The 12713-nt window shown below is 34.9% G+C and overlaps 2 protein-coding genes across 3 annotated transcripts; one reads left to right on the top strand and one right to left on the bottom strand.

Moving 5' to 3' along the window:
* The first annotated feature begins 467 nt into the window (after nucleotides 1–467).
* Nucleotides 468–3865, top strand: LOC132186167 (uncharacterized). 2 transcript variants are annotated; one of them, XM_059600008.1, is made up of 3 exons: nucleotides 468–1051; nucleotides 2038–2082; nucleotides 3753–3865. In XM_059600008.1, exons 1-3 carry the CDS (start codon nucleotides 648–650, stop codon nucleotides 3754–3756), a joined length of 453 nt encoding a protein of 150 aa, XP_059455991.1. In that variant the 5' UTR covers nucleotides 468–647; the 3' UTR covers nucleotides 3757–3865. The 2 variants fall into 2 exon arrangements, with proteins under 2 accessions (XP_059455991.1, XP_059455990.1); XM_059600007.1 differs by lacking the exon at nucleotides 3753–3865 and adding an exon at nucleotides 2196–2344 and having other exon boundaries at nucleotides 472–1051.
* On the bottom strand, nucleotides 2973–4275 carry LOC132186168 (uncharacterized). The gene is made up of 2 exons (XM_059600009.1): nucleotides 3860–4275; nucleotides 2973–3342 (listed from the first exon to the last, which is right to left on the bottom strand). The coding sequence occupies exons 1-2, from the start codon at nucleotides 4076–4078 to the stop codon at nucleotides 3172–3174; spliced, it is 390 nt and encodes a 129-aa protein (XP_059455992.1). The 5' UTR covers nucleotides 4079–4275; the 3' UTR covers nucleotides 2973–3171.
* Nucleotides 4276–12713: the final 8438 nt, after the last annotated feature.

Raw genomic sequence — 12713 nt, 5'->3', positions numbered from 1 at the left:
CTTTGGCCAGCCTAGGGTGACCAAACCACCCATATAGTCATGAGGTTGGTTGGCCAAATAGCGACAACCCAATTTTTTTAAGGGTGATTTTGTGCTTTCATAATGACAGTCTGAATAAAAAAGCTAGAATTTGTACGGAGAATTATTTGTTACACAAACATACCTCATAGAGTTTTTGTCACTTTTGAAACCCTAAAGAGGCATGTGTAGTACGATGCCATGTAATAAGACTGTCCTCTTACAATGGACTGCCCCATGTGAGTTTGTGCCGGAGCATGTAAGCTCTCACATGAGTTGCAATGGGGCTGAATCTAAATCCCAAATGATTGGGGCTCAGTTTTGAAACTTCATTGATTTATAATTAGTAATCTGTCTATTACAAACAAGGTAGAATTTATAAAATAAGTATAACATTTTCCAGCTTTGCCTTCTATTGCTGAGGAAAAAAAAAAAAAAACAGCCACAAGGGTGCAGGAGAGGAGAGAGAGAGAGCCAGAACTTACAAAACCTGACACGTAGATCAGCATCCCCCGGTTGGCCTAGGACCACAAGTATTCTGCCACTCCCAAGTGAAAAGATAAGGGGAAAAATATCAAGTAAACAACACTTTTTGGCTACCCCCTCCTCTTTGATTGTAAAGCAGCAGAATGCAAGCTTATTATACGCCAAGTCCAGCAATACTTCATAGAAGCTCAACATATATTGGAGTGATCAACAAGGTTTGTAGTACAAGTAGCAATATCATCTACAAGAAGAGCCCTGGCCTCCGACTTCTCGGGAGGTGTAGCCTGGCGCTGACTGGGTTGCTTGCCGCTGCTGCAGTGATAACTTCTGCAGGAGCAGGAGCAGTTGAAGCACCCCCGGAAGCAGAGACTCTCGAGAATATACCGCAGACACTCTCAGGAGAGTGTGCTTCGCCCAAGGATTGCAAGAGAGCGAGGATACAGAGACCCAAGTCCAGGAAAGCCGAGTCTTGCACTATCAAGTGTGTCACCACTTGCATCCGGGGTGGCGATGGCTCTCCAGGTGAAGGTCCTCTTAATGTCAGAAGGTAACTTCATTTATCCACTGTATTTTATTTTAGTTTTTATTTTCTTTGTCTAATATTGTATTTTGGAATCTTTAGATTTAAAAAAAAAAAAATTCCAGAAACAAATAAATAATAAGAAACATATAATCAACTTATGCCCTGGACTAAGCATAAGTCACTTGATCCTGGTGTCTAATTAAACATGCAGTTTAAGGTTTAATTTTCATTGAACACAAACAATTTTTTGGGTTTACACCCCTGGATAAGAGCTTTTTTTTATCTGACTCGTGTGAAGGGACGCTTTGCACGGTATTTCGGAAATGTAGTATGGGCAAAGCCCTGGCCCCTGAATATCCTAATTATAGAAAAAAAGAAAAAAAGAAAAGAAGATCTGCCATGTCATTAATTTAATCTTTTTTGTATAGCATTTGATGAATGGTTAGTCCACACATAAAACTCTGTTTTACTCCAATATGTTTCCATTACCATTGCAATTGAGGCAATGAGAGCACTGTCAATGTATTTGTATTATAGTAATAAAAACTTAGGCATTGTTTGGCAACTCCTTCCCCTCTTCTCAATACTATTTCACTCTTTCATTTTCCTAAAAATTCAACATCAAAACATTTTTACTGTCACTTCATTCACTTTTTATACTATATCATTTACTTTTTACTACTATTTAAATAAATAAATAAAATCACTATAAAACATTTTTTTTTTTTCCTTCATTTTTTCATATCAAACATTCTTTTTTTTTTTTTTCATATCATATCAGTCTACATCAGATAATGCAATAAAGGAAAAAAGGGTTTGCCAAAAAACTTCGGCTTCTAGGTTGTTCGGAAGAGGTTTAATTTGCATATATCTTGGTGCTTTGTAAATGGAAAAGAAAATGTGATTAGCCTCACTCACTTGTATTTTCATAAGTTTCGGTTGATAGCTTCCTTGTGTAGAAATACTTCATACTTTTTCAGTTTTCTCACCCCTCTATTACCTCTTTACAGGCCTCTAGTTGTTTTCAAGCAAGGGTTTCGAAGCCGTCAATACTGGTAATTGTGTGTGTTTTTGTTTTCTTCTTTTGATTTCTTTCTTTCTATTCAAAATGATATTTCCATGCATGTAGTCTATAAGAATGTTTATATGCTGTTTGTGTTTTGTGCAGTTTGGTCGAATGTTCAGATATTTGTAATTTGATTGGAGATGGTGATGATGGACCTTAAGTAGTTGTATATGAAATTTTAGCAGAGCACCAGTAGAATCTTGATGCCATTTTTCCTTGTTAGATAAAAGTCTTGTTGATAGCTTCTTTTCTCCCATTAGCTAGCTCAATTGCTTTACAATGTTCCTTTTCTTTCGCTTGGATTATAATGAGATTTGGTTGAAATCTTCAATGAAAATTAAATATGCACCCAATATATATCGTTCAACTCATCAAGTATCTTCACAAAATTTTAGATATCAAGAAATTTACATTTGGTGGATTATAGGTGATTAGTTATTATTGTCTTCGAAGTAGAGGCACGATAAACTTACAACCCCGTCTAAAATTGTGTTGGAAAATAAAGCTTTTAAAGCTAAAAAAAAAAGGGTTTTTTTTTTTTTTTTTAGATAAAGCTTATTTTTTTAGTTTTTCTAGAAGTATGTTTTGATATTTTTTATAGTAAAAAGTTAAATAAGTATTTTTGGAATATTTTACCAAACAAGCTGTTGTTGAATAAGTACTTTTGAACTATTTAAAAAAAAAAAAAAAAAAAAAAAACAATTAAACTCCTTCGCGCAGTCTATCTCTATTATGCATTTCATTTCTAATAAACTTTCGTAACTTATTTTGTTTATATATATAATGAATACAACTCCCCAAAGAACGGTGTGAGGGGTGTACAATATTTTTTCAATTATTGAGTCACATTTATAAGCATGCCAACGTGCCTTTATTTCTATGGATACCATCACATTTCAGGTCAACATTTCCGATACAACTTTGTGGCCATAAAAGAAACCAAACTAAAGAAGAAGAAAAAAAAAGCATTTGGAAATTAAAACAAAAATCCATATATATATATATATATATATATATATACACATATGAAGACATGAAACTAAGATGAAGAAGGTATTGTATTGTATTGTATTGTTTATCAGAGCCTTGAGAATGGTTTATCAAGGAGAGAAGCAAACAAAGAGGAGGCTGGTGACATGTACGGCGCCTTGCCGCCGTGTGATTGTTGATTATGAGTTATTCCTTCCTCTTTCCTTTCACATCCTCTCTCATCATCTTCATTAGCTTCCTTCTCAGCCTCATCCGCCATCTGCTCATCAATATTGCCAATATAAAATGATGAGATATGTATATACATATGTATATATGTATGCATGTACTTGTGATCTTTTCCAACTTTTCTAACAACGTTTGTCTTTTTATTTCCTATGTTAGGGGCCCGGGAATGGTAATAGCCTAGCTAATACAATTAGAAATTCAAAAGAAAAGATAATAAACTATAACTATTTTTTTTTTTTTTTTCCATCGGATATCCAATAAATAAAAATATTTTCAATAAAAAAATACAAATATAATGGATCTCTAATTATTTCATTAAATAATACTTTATAGAGGGTGAGAAAAGAAATAGAAAGTTGTATTGCAATTTTATTAACTTAAACATCAGAAGCTCCCTTGGCCGATGTCACTAGCTTCAATGGTTTTCTTCTTATTTTGCAGGTGACCTCCTGTTCAGCCCAGCCATCCAAAAATTTGCTTTTACAGAAAATATATATAATGCTGAGATATGTATGTAGAGTGAGAGAGAGAGAAAGAGAGAGAGAGACCTTAGTGGTGATGGGTGGGGAGCGGGAAGGCAGAATATGAAGTAAACGGGACTTAATACGCTGTAAGGCGTCTTTGGTGAGGCCCTGAGCAGCGAGCGTGAAATCTCTAACGACAGTCTCCAAGAAGTGGCGGGCGTTGTCGAAAGCATCAGGTGGAACAGCAGCGGAGGCCACCTTCTCCAACACCCTCTCCGTTATGCCTTCAAAATTCCTCCTCATTCCTCTTGCCTACTTCCTTTGGTGTTGTTAGTCTTAGTGGTTGTGTTTTCTCTACCTATCTCTTTTTTATTGCTTTTGTCTTTAATCCCAAGTCTATGGAAGGACGACCAATCAAGGCAGCTTCTTCTTGGTATATATTATATAATATTTTTTCTTGTGTGGTGAGTGGTCATGCATGAGATGAGGTTGCCATGCTTTCCATTTCTTGAGTGACACGTATGGATCCAACTTCTCTTGATCCTTCTTTGTTTGCACATGATTTATTCCATATAGTATGCATGCATGTCTATATATGTTGAGCTTTACATTCGCAAAACCATGTTTTTTATTAGGGGAAACTTCATAAAGTTTTCCTGAAATTCCAGCGATTTTGACAAACCTCCCATGAATTTTTAAAACTTTCACTTAGGCCTCCTGAACTTTAATTTTCTCTCACTTTGGACCCTTTTAACGTTAAAGTCAAACAATTTGACTATTTATACCTATTTTACCTTCCCCAAAATCACGTCGTTTTGTGTCCTAAAACTACAACATTTACCTAGCCCAAAACGACGTCGTTTTAGGCATTAATTTTTTTTTTTTTTTGAAAAAAAAAAAGAAAAGCAAAATAAATAAATTAATTAATTATTAAAAAAAAACAGAAAAAAAGAAAAAAGAAAAAAGAAAAAGAAATCGGGAGTGGCTGAGGCCAAAATGGGAGGCCTAAGTGAAATTACAAGTATTATAAGCGATTTAACTTCATTCATTAGAGCATTTCCAGGAATGATGGTCAAGAATATTTACTAGAGTTCAATTACAATTAATTATTTAGTGCTACATAATTATTTATACTTGTACATTTAAATTCAATTACAATTAAATTCATAATTTTGTGAAATTACAATTTAACTTCATTAGAGATGAAGTTAAATTGAATAAGAATCCTCTAGATTTTTAAGATCATTTCATGGTGGCCGGAGTTCTTAAAATATAACACCATTACTACATATGAGATGTAATTAATTAAAGCAAAATTAAAAATATTGAAGTGATAATGTGGTAGAATCCTGTTTTTTTAAAAGGAAAACTCGTGGTGTTTAATTTGCTTTTTTACATGGAGATGGTTTTTTAATTAAAATGAATAAAAAATAAATATTATTGAGCATTGTAAGTGCTCTTAGAAGCTATTGAGCATATCCAGTAGGAGCCTGTTTGGGATGGCGGTGGAAAATATAACTTTTGAATATAGAGCTTTCGCCTGTGAGCTTTTGTCAAAAGTGTTATTACTGAAAAGCTATTTACATGTTTGGTAACCGCATGTCTTAAGTGATTTTTTTATATTACTGATGTTTGGTAACAAAAAAAAAAAAAAAATGCTTTTAGTTGCAAAAATGACAATAAAGGATATGTAATGATTTTTTTTTTTAGGCTGAAAAAAAAAAGCATTATGTGACACCAAATATGTCATTTTACGTGATGGTTTATGTAACAAAATGTCAACATTTTCTTTCTTTTGTACGTACTTATATGTAATAAAAAGTGATGTCAATCATTTTCTTTCTTTCATTTTTAAAATTATTTAAATTATTTAACACGTTTTTTAACACCACAATACTTCAAAGTATTTAATACATAAAAAAGAACAACATTCAAGGAGATCTTTACAATATTTTAAGTAGTTTATAAAAAAAAATAATAATAATAATAAAAAATTTAACGGGTCATAAGTAGATTAGCAATATGATCAAACTCAATGTTCATAGACTTTTCATCTGATGTCTCTAATTGTTGTATGCTTGACTCATCTTGTGCTTCGTCATTGCCTATACCATCAGTAGGTAGTAAATCCTCATTATCATCATATGGTTGGAACTCAACATCCTTTATTGCATGCTTCCTAATGAAGTTATGAAGAGCCATAGACGCCACCACGATTTTCACTTGTTTATCATAAGGAAAATTTGACATGCAATGCAATAACTTACACTTATTTTTCCAAACTCCAAATGTTCTTTCAATAGTGCATCTAAGTGATGAATGTGCATGATTAAAAATTTCATGCATACCCCTCGATTGGCTTCCGCGATGAAAGTCTGGTAGATGATACTGCTCTCCTTTGTATGGCCCCATGTATCTCTTCATGTGAGGATATCTTACGTCTACCAAGTAATACTTTCTTGCAAAAATATGCGAATAATGGTCATAAAAAATATTGAAATGTATAATTTTTTTCACGTATATTTAATAATTGTTATTTTTATTAAATACAAACCTTTAGGTGGGTGTGGAAATTGTAATTCTTCCTTTCGAATGGCTTCCAAAAAAATACGTGTATCATGTGCAGTACCTTCCCATCCAACCCAAACAAAGGTAAAACACATACAAAAATCACAAACAGTTATAACATTCTGAGTAGGAGTCCCTTTTCGACCAATATATGGTATTTGTTTTGATAGAGAAATTTTATCTGGCACATGGGTTCCATTAATGGCTCCAATACAATCTTTGAAGTATGGCCTATACAGCTCATCATCACGAATTTTGCTTGGAACATCCCTAAATTCTCTATCAATAGGATTAATAATGTTAATCGCCATTCTTGAAACAGCCATTAAAACATGAGTAAAATGTCTACTAACTGTTTCTCCTGAATGTTGAAACCTTTCTTGCACTGTTCTATTCCCAAACCCATGGCCTAAAGTATTCAGAAACATAACTACCAACTCTTCTACAGTTAATTTCCTAGTACCTCTTAAATGATATTTTTCCTTCAACTCTTTATACAAGTAAAGAAATACGTGTATTTTCATTCTGAAATTTTGTTTGCACCTATCAGGATTACCTTGTAGAATCTCCATAACCCACTTATAACCTGTTTGAAAAGAGGTCATACAAGGTTCATTTGCAATATGTGGCATATAACAGTTCTCAACAAATTCTACTGCTGCAGCTGCTAGAATAAAAACATCATTTTCATTTTCCTCTTCACCATAATCACTATCACTTGTATCATTTTGAGTGCTATAATCACTATTGTCTATGTCTGTAAGGAAAAAAATAAAAAATAAATAAACACAAAATAAATATATAAGCACCATAAAAATAAGAAAAAGAGATATCTACGTAATTATGAAATATTATAATATATTCACCTTAGTACACAAATCAACACATAAAAAAATAAAATAAAATAACATTCAAATAAATCCGTAGAGCTTCTTAAAATAGTTCATAACAAAACAACATTAAAAAATAATAACATTAATTCATGTTACGACGGTTAATTTCTCTATTTTCCATTCGCTTGATAAAGTCAATCTGCAACCATGGCTCTTTAATAGTCACAAACATCTCTTTATGTGATCTCTTAAGAAATACCTCTGTTGCAAACTTAAGGATGTCAATGTCATTTTCTCTTTCAGCAATCCCCCAAACAACATTCATAACCTCTTCAATATTACATCTAGGTTTATCATAGCTCTTAGATGTTACTGTATTCTTACTTTCTATTATATCACAAATATAACTCAAATGTTGACTAACAATTTGACCTCCTTTCTTTCTTTTCTTACATTGAACCGCAAGGCCAAACTTCTTATTTCCTTTATTCCGCGTATCTAAATCAGCAGGAATATCACTAATGCCATGTGTATTTAGATTTGGTTCATCATCCAAAACATCTTCACCTTCTAGAACATTGCCATCTTCATCAAAGTTGACATCTACACCATTTAGGGCACCAATATCATTAGGAACCAACCCTACGGATGGTGCCCAAGATCCCTCCCCGGTGGCAGTTATATCTTTAAACAATATTTCCACCTTTATAACATAAGCCAAACCTGCTGTACGAAACTTGGTTGCTTTTGGAACTTCCTGTAGTTAGGTATATGTAAAAATCAATAATAGTCATTTTATAAACCATTTAAACAAAAAAAAAAAAAAAAAAACTAAGTAAAAATATAATACTTGCAATTTTTTTTCCCACCAATCATCAGGCACATCAATTGTCTTTTTCACTGGATCCCATCCAAGGTCAGTTTCCTTGCCTATCAATCTCTTCCAAATGTTCCACTCTTTTTTCAAACTCTCCTACTTGTTCTTTAGTTGTTTATAGCAATATTATTTTCCAGTTTTTTCATTAAATTTATTTATCACATTTTTCCATCCTGTCTTATTGAAATGTGTTCATGAGCGGTTACCAACATGAATCTCAGTAATACATATGTCAAGATAATCTTCTAGCATTTTTTCAATCCAAACTACTTTCTTTGTCTGAGTATCTACGGTAGCAACAACAACGTTGCTTTGACCTTTTTTACTCATGTTTGTTACACAATAAATAAGTTGATAAAATTATAAATGAAAAAGTATGTTAAACATTATTAAAAATTAATAATTTGTTTAAAGTGCTGGCTTTGATAAAATGCAAAAAATAATATTGATATGAAAAACACGCATGTCCACAAACAAAATAGCACTAATAAGCAATATTATCTCAAAACAAATAACTAGTATTATTAGCTAATGCTACTCTTCAGAGAACTCAAATAAAAATGTATAGATCAAAGTCAACAATGGTATAAAAATCCACAGTAAAACAAAAAAAGAAGAGTAAAATAAAAAAGAAAAACAAATTCATTCTAGAAACAACTAAAAAAAAAAAAGTTGAAGACAAATCCTATCTACCCCACATGGGAGCTCTTCACAATGCAACCACACATTGCCCAAGACCAGCTATACCACGCGTACTACTCACTTGTCCACACATTGCCCAAGACCAGCTATACCACGCGTGCTGCTCACTTGTTCTCTCTGCCCAAAGAACAATTATAACCTTAACACTACCCAAAGCCATCTTCTTTATTTTCTTTTCCCTCTCTATTTTTTCTAATACTCTTCTCTGCAGGTCTTTCTATCCTCTCTATTTGTTCTTCTCTTTATTTTTTCTAATACTCTTCTCTGTAGGTCTTTCTATCATCTCTATTTTTTCTTCTCTCTAGTTTTTTCTAATACTCTTTTCTGCATGTCTTTCTATTCTCTCTATTTTTTTCTAATACTTTTCTCTGCAGGTCTCTTACATCTTGCAAACTTCTTTAATATATGTCAAGATTGGAACAAAAGAGATGAAAATAATCAAAAATCAAACGAACTCACCGGAACGAGATGAACTTTTGCTTGAGTCTCTCTCCCTGTAGCGGCTTTCAATTGTGGCAGAATGATAAGTTTGGTTCATGGTGATGTTTATATATGGGTATGGTTGTCATTTGTAGAAATTTGTACGGGTATTTTTGTCAGTTCATATATTTTATTGAATGCAATCTGCGGCGCGCCTTTCTTTCCAAAAGTCCTTTTCACCAGAAGCCTCTTTTTCAAGCTTCAGCCCAAACGTAGTTTTGAGCGTTTAGAACCTCAAAAGCGCTTTGCTAATATTTTACCAAACGACTGTTTTTTTTCCTAAAACGGTCTTCTTAGGCCTCAAAAGCTCATTTTTACAGAGCCGAACATGCTCTAGATGCTCTAAATGGCCCTTTATAGTTAGTGTGGCCTATTTTTTTTTCCTCTACCATACACTTCAAAATAAAAGTTTACTAAAATTTGCTATAGTAAACTTTGATATATGAAAGTTTATTGCAGCACATTGTAAGATTTTTTTTTTATTCTTTTTCTCTTTTTCTCTCCTTCCCATTCCCTCTCCCTCTCCCTCAAAATAAAGATTAAAAACAATATTTAAAGAAAGCAGAGAGTTTAATAGGTGTTTCTCATGGAAATTGTAGTAAAAAACTAGTAGTTAAAATACAAAATGTTGTATTTTGAGTAGCTAAAATGACCATTATTGCTGGAGATGCTTATCATGTTTGGGTGGAGATGCTTAGCATGTTTGGGATTGTGTTGGGAAGTAGAACTTTTAAAGTAAAAAATTACTAAAAAAAGCCTCAATTTTAAGCTTTTTCCAAAAGTTTGTTTTGTCCATTTTTAGAATAAAAAAGTCAAAGAAGTACTTTAAATTTTTTACTGAACATGCTAGCTTTTTTGTTTAACACAACTTTCTAGGTATTAAAAGTACTTCTATTCTGAGTTTATGTAGTGCCCCCGGGTAATTACTAAGTTGTGGTTAGCTAAGTCGGAAGATTTGCAAGGTTTATTGGTTCATTAGAAGTCGTTGGGAGGAGTTTTTGGGATTTTTCAGTTCTAATCGAACGTTCGGCAGAAAGACCAACAAACGTTTGCACCTAAACCAAGAAATTGTTGGGTAAAACAGTACACCGAACATTCGACAAGGGACTACACTGAACGTTTGTTTGACCAAATTTGACCCACTGGTTAATGACCAAACGTACGCCTACAACTCTAAAACACTGTACACACAGTATACTGAACGTTCGGCCATGGATCACCGAACATTCGATGCATTATAGGATTTTCACAGCAGCGCCCTTAACTTTTCTAAACCTATAAATACCCCCTCCCATGTCCTTCTAAGCTTCATTCTGCCCTCTGGACCCTAGAGAAACTTTGCTTGAGTGTTTGGTGAGTTGTGAGAAAAGAATGAAGGCTTTCTTGAAGGTTCTTGCTCAGAAGAGGTAACCTTCTTGATTTAGCTCGCATTTTACTTAGCTGATTACTCTATTTAAACATTCTGTCCATAGCTTGGTTGTAGTTTTGGGCTTATGTTGACATTTTAGTTTTAATTTGGATTAAGCATGAGCTAGCGTTTCGATAATTAATTACGTGTTTTATTCTGCATGAAGGTGTTATTTTGGGCTAGGATTATGTTAGGAATCCTTTTTGTAGCCTTAGAACTCGTTTAGAAATAATTGAAGCTTCTTTGGTTCGATATGAGTTTTCTGCCCAACAAGAGAATGTTTGCACCTTTTGACCTAACGTTCGTCCTTGAGCCCAAACATTTGCCCAATTTGACAGAACATTCGCTAGCTAAACATATCCTCTATTTTTGGAGTCTTAGGACTAGGGCTTGTTGTAGCTCATACGTAGAACTAATAGTAGGCCTTTTCACAGATTTGGAGAGTGTGGAATCCTTGGAGGAATATTTGGAGGGTGAGTACAAACTCACATGGATACTTGTCGTTATTTTTCCTACATTGCACGACAATTTTGTATACCAAACTTTATGGAACCATATTAAGCAAGTATACAGCTGTTTCTATGGCATATCCCCAAAAAGAAATGGGTAAAGTAGCAAAACTCATCATTGATCTCATCATTTCTAAAAGAGTCATGTTCTTTTTTTTTGAAACACTATTCTATTGAGGTGTTCCTAGTGCTGTCAGTTGGGATACCATCCCAGCTCTTGATAAGTGATCTATGAATTCCCCAAGGAAGTATTCACCACCTCGATCAGATTGAAGTTCTTTGATATGTTTACTCAATTGCTTTTGGCTTCAACCTGAAACTCTTTGAACTTTTCAAAAGCTTTAGACTTCCGATGCATTAGGTAAATATAACCATACAATGTGGGTTGTATGGCGAACTCTCTTGGCCACGTGGGTCATGGTACGGCCCACAAAAGATGGTTATTGCCTCTCCCTAGGCGAAGCGGTGAACTGGTTTTCCCAACAAGCTGTGAGCTCATACTGGGAAAATAACTGCTCGATTTTATCCCCAATAGTTACCAGCCAAATTTGTAGGTTTGACCCTTCGAACTTGAGAGAGAGAGAGAGAACGCGGCAATTTCAAATTTAATGGTCTGTCAGTTTTGTCCCTTATAGGCAACACTCTGTCTCGATAAGCTTAATCGGCAGCGGGCATCTCTAGGTGATTTTGACAAGCGCGTCCACTCTCGTCTTCTCCATTTTCCACCATTGCGTTCCACATGCCTCTTCACCTTCAAGGCTCCATACGTCCTTTGACGTGCCTATTTATGCTCTAACTTCGAGTGTAGATCTCCCATCTCTGCAAATTTGGAGAACTGTCTAGCTTTGCACTCTTCACGCGCGCACTTGCATGATTTTCTACATTTCTTTTTCGCCAGAGCTGTGTATCTTGTCATTACAGTTCCTGTGGTCCCCGAGTTCCAACAGTTCCTTGGGCACTCCAATCCTCTGGACCAATTTTTAAATCTACTCCTTCCTTTCCTCCAGCCTGTGATCCCATATTTGAGGTTGAGCGTCGCCTATTGCTTGCTTCACCCCTGAACGGCCCGTCTCCCTGCACAGTTAGCACATGAAATCTTGTTTCTTATTGGTAAAAGCAAATCAAGTTTACCTACCCCCTCCCTGGGCAAGGGAAAAGGTAAGGGTGCAGCCAAACCCCCAAGCAATGATGTCCCCGACGTATACCTCGATTGGCGGTCAAACTTGTCTGCTAAAGACGTTAAACGTATGAGCGATACCTACGCCATTCCTTATTCGGATCCCAAATACTAGTGAAGGAGCTGTACCTTCCATGTACAACCACGAGGTCGCCGTATATGAGGTGATGTTCAGAGCCGGGCTGTGCTTTCCGCTTCCCCTGTTGATCCATGAGCTCCTCACAGAGCTGAATTTGGCTCCCAATCGGATAAAACGTAACGGGTGGAGGCTACTCGTCTCTTTCTACATTTTGTGGCTGATGGTCTTTGGGACTGGTCAGCACCCATCTCTGGGGGAGTTCTTGAGCTTTTATAGGCTGGCGAGGTTCGGCCATGGCTAGGGTT

This window comes from Corylus avellana, chromosome ca7, assembly GCF_901000735.1.
Source record: "Corylus avellana chromosome ca7, CavTom2PMs-1.0".
Lineage (NCBI taxonomy): Eukaryota > Viridiplantae > Streptophyta > Magnoliopsida > Fagales > Betulaceae > Corylus > Corylus avellana.
This window is presented reverse-complemented; position numbering and strand designations above follow the sequence as displayed.

Bases quoted from the DNA above. Each gene is read 5' to 3' on its own strand.
- LOC132186167 (XM_059600007.1), top strand. From the start codon at position 648: ATGCAAGCTTATTATACGCCAAGTCCAGCAATACTTCATAGAAGCTCA. The intron at 1,052-2,037 runs GTAACTTCATTT...ACCTCTTTACAG, and splicing joins GGTCCTCTTAATGTCAGAAG to GCCTCTAGTTGTTTTCAAGC. The intron at 2,083-2,195 runs GTAATTGTGTGT...TGTTTTGTGCAG, and splicing joins TTTCGAAGCCGTCAATACTG to TTTGGTCGAATGTTCAGATA.
- LOC132186168 (XM_059600009.1), bottom strand. From the start codon at position 4,078: ATGAGGAGGAATTTTGAAGGCATAACGGAGAGGGTGTTGGAGAAGGTG. The intron at 3,343-3,859 runs GTCTCTCTCTCT...ATTGATGAGCAG, and splicing joins CCCCACCCATCACCACTAAG to ATGGCGGATGAGGCTGAGAA.